This window comes from Emiliania huxleyi (assembly GCF_000372725.1).
Source record: "Emiliania huxleyi CCMP1516 chromosome Unknown EMIHUscaffold_217, whole genome shotgun sequence".
Lineage (NCBI taxonomy): Eukaryota > Haptophyta > Isochrysidales > Noelaerhabdaceae > Emiliania > Emiliania huxleyi.
In genome coordinates, this window is record NW_005200442.1 from 125,984 (window position 1) to 127,636 (window position 1,653).

Here is a 1,653-nt window from a genome sequence, read left to right on the forward strand (position 1 = left end):
CATCTGTCGCCATCTCGCGCCAGCTCTCCCCAGCTCTCCCCATCTCTCCCCACGTGTCCCCATCTCACGCCATCTGTCCCCATCTCTCCGCATCTCTCCCCATCTCGCCCCATCTCTCCCCCCCCCTCTCCCTCTCCTCCCCCCCTCTCCCTCTCCTCCCCCCCTCTCCCCCTCCCCCCCCCCTCTCTCTGCACGCCTCGAACGGCATGTCGAAGAAGGAGTAAAAGTTGAACTCGCACTTCGGCTTGAGCTGCGCTGGGGACGGCGGCGGCGCGGGCACGCCCGAGGCTCGAACCGACGTCGAGCCGCGTTCTGCGCTGGCCTCCCCCGCCTGCTGCCCGCTCGCCACATCTGCCGGCCACTCGACTAGCTCGAGGTAGGGCTGGACGCGCTTCTTGAGGTCGAGGGAGATGGACTCGGTCTCCGCGGTGAGGTCTCCCTCCGGGTTGTACGAGAAGAAGGGCGGCAGCAGCTCGAGCTGCATCTCCGCGTCGGCGTTGATTAGCGTCTGGTTGGGCGCGTTGCGCTGGTTGGTCGACAGCAGCGCCACCAGCGTCACCGGCTCGGGAGGAAAGTTCTCCGCGTACGTGATCTTCGCCGCCTATGAGCGGGGCGGTGCGGGAGCGCAGTCAGCCGGGCGGTGCTGCGGTGCGAGCGAGCGACTGAGAGAGAGAAAGAGAGAGAAGCCGGGCGGAGCTGCGGTGAGAGAGAGTGCGGCAGTTCAGAGTCTTGCCTCGGCGGCGCCTCGCCTCGCTCTCTGAGCAGTACGGAGGCTGAGCTCGGCTCCATCTCGGCTATCTCTCGGCGGCGTCTCGCCTCGCTCTCTGAGCCGTACGGAGGCTCCACCGAGATCTTGAGGATCCGCGTGAGGGGAAAGTAGATCGACGCGCCGGAGAGGGTGAGCGAGAGCCAGAGGAGGAGGAAGAACCAGCGGAGAGGGCGGCCACGCAGCAGCCGCACGTACGTCACCACCCACTCGGGGGGCGCGTGGTGCTCGAGGCTCGCGTCGCGCGCCACCGGCTGCGCGCCGCCGAGCAGGCCGCGCGGCGTCGCCGGAGAGGCTGGGCCCCACCCGCTACCAAAGGGCTTGGAGCCGCTGCGATTGATCTCCGGCAGATCGGAAATCTCCTCCATGGCCTCCTCCTCCTCGTTGTACTCGAGCGTGCCCCGCTTTCCCGCCATCGCCTCCTCGTCGTTGCCGTCGCCGCGCAGCCGACCCTTGGATCCCTTGATGAAGAGACCGCGCAGCTTTTGCATGCCCGTCTTGCACGCGCGCGCGGTCGGGCTGTCGGACCCCTCCCCCACTCTGCTCTCCGCGGTCTGCATCGCGCCGCTGAGCCAATCCTTCTCCGACAGCAAGGTACGAACGCAGCAGCGGATCACCTTATTGCGACAATGCCGGCCAAGTTTCTTTTTTTCGCTAAGTTTCTTTTTTCGCTGACCTGTGTAGACAAAGCGGCGATTTTTTTAATATTTTTGGCCGGCGAGATTGCTAGAGGCGGAGCGGTCTGCTCTAGTCTCACTCACATGTCACTTCCTGCCGTCTGTCTGTTGTGTGTGTGTTGTGCCCTTGTTGAGAGAGAGAGAGAGAGATTTTTAGCAATACCAAACAACTCTAACACTCACACGTCATGTTTGTGCCCTTGTTTGTTC

At 64.1% G+C, this 1,653-nt stretch overlaps 1 protein-coding gene across 1 annotated transcript in view; it reads right to left on the reverse strand.

Annotated features, from left to right (window-relative positions):
- The window catches only part of EMIHUDRAFT_457085 (hypothetical protein), a gene marked incomplete at its 3' end in the record, with an annotated part of 2,936 nt that extends 1,576 nt beyond the window's left edge, over positions 1-1,360 (reverse strand). The window contains exons 1-2 of the mRNA XM_005780366.1: positions 817-1,360; positions 197-601 (exon numbers count right to left, since the gene is read on the reverse strand). Of these exons, the coding sequence (XP_005780423.1) occupies positions 197-601; positions 817-1,326 (915 nt within the window). The remainder of the gene's footprint in view (positions 1-196; positions 602-816) is intronic.
- Positions 1,361-1,653: the final 293 nt, after the last annotated feature.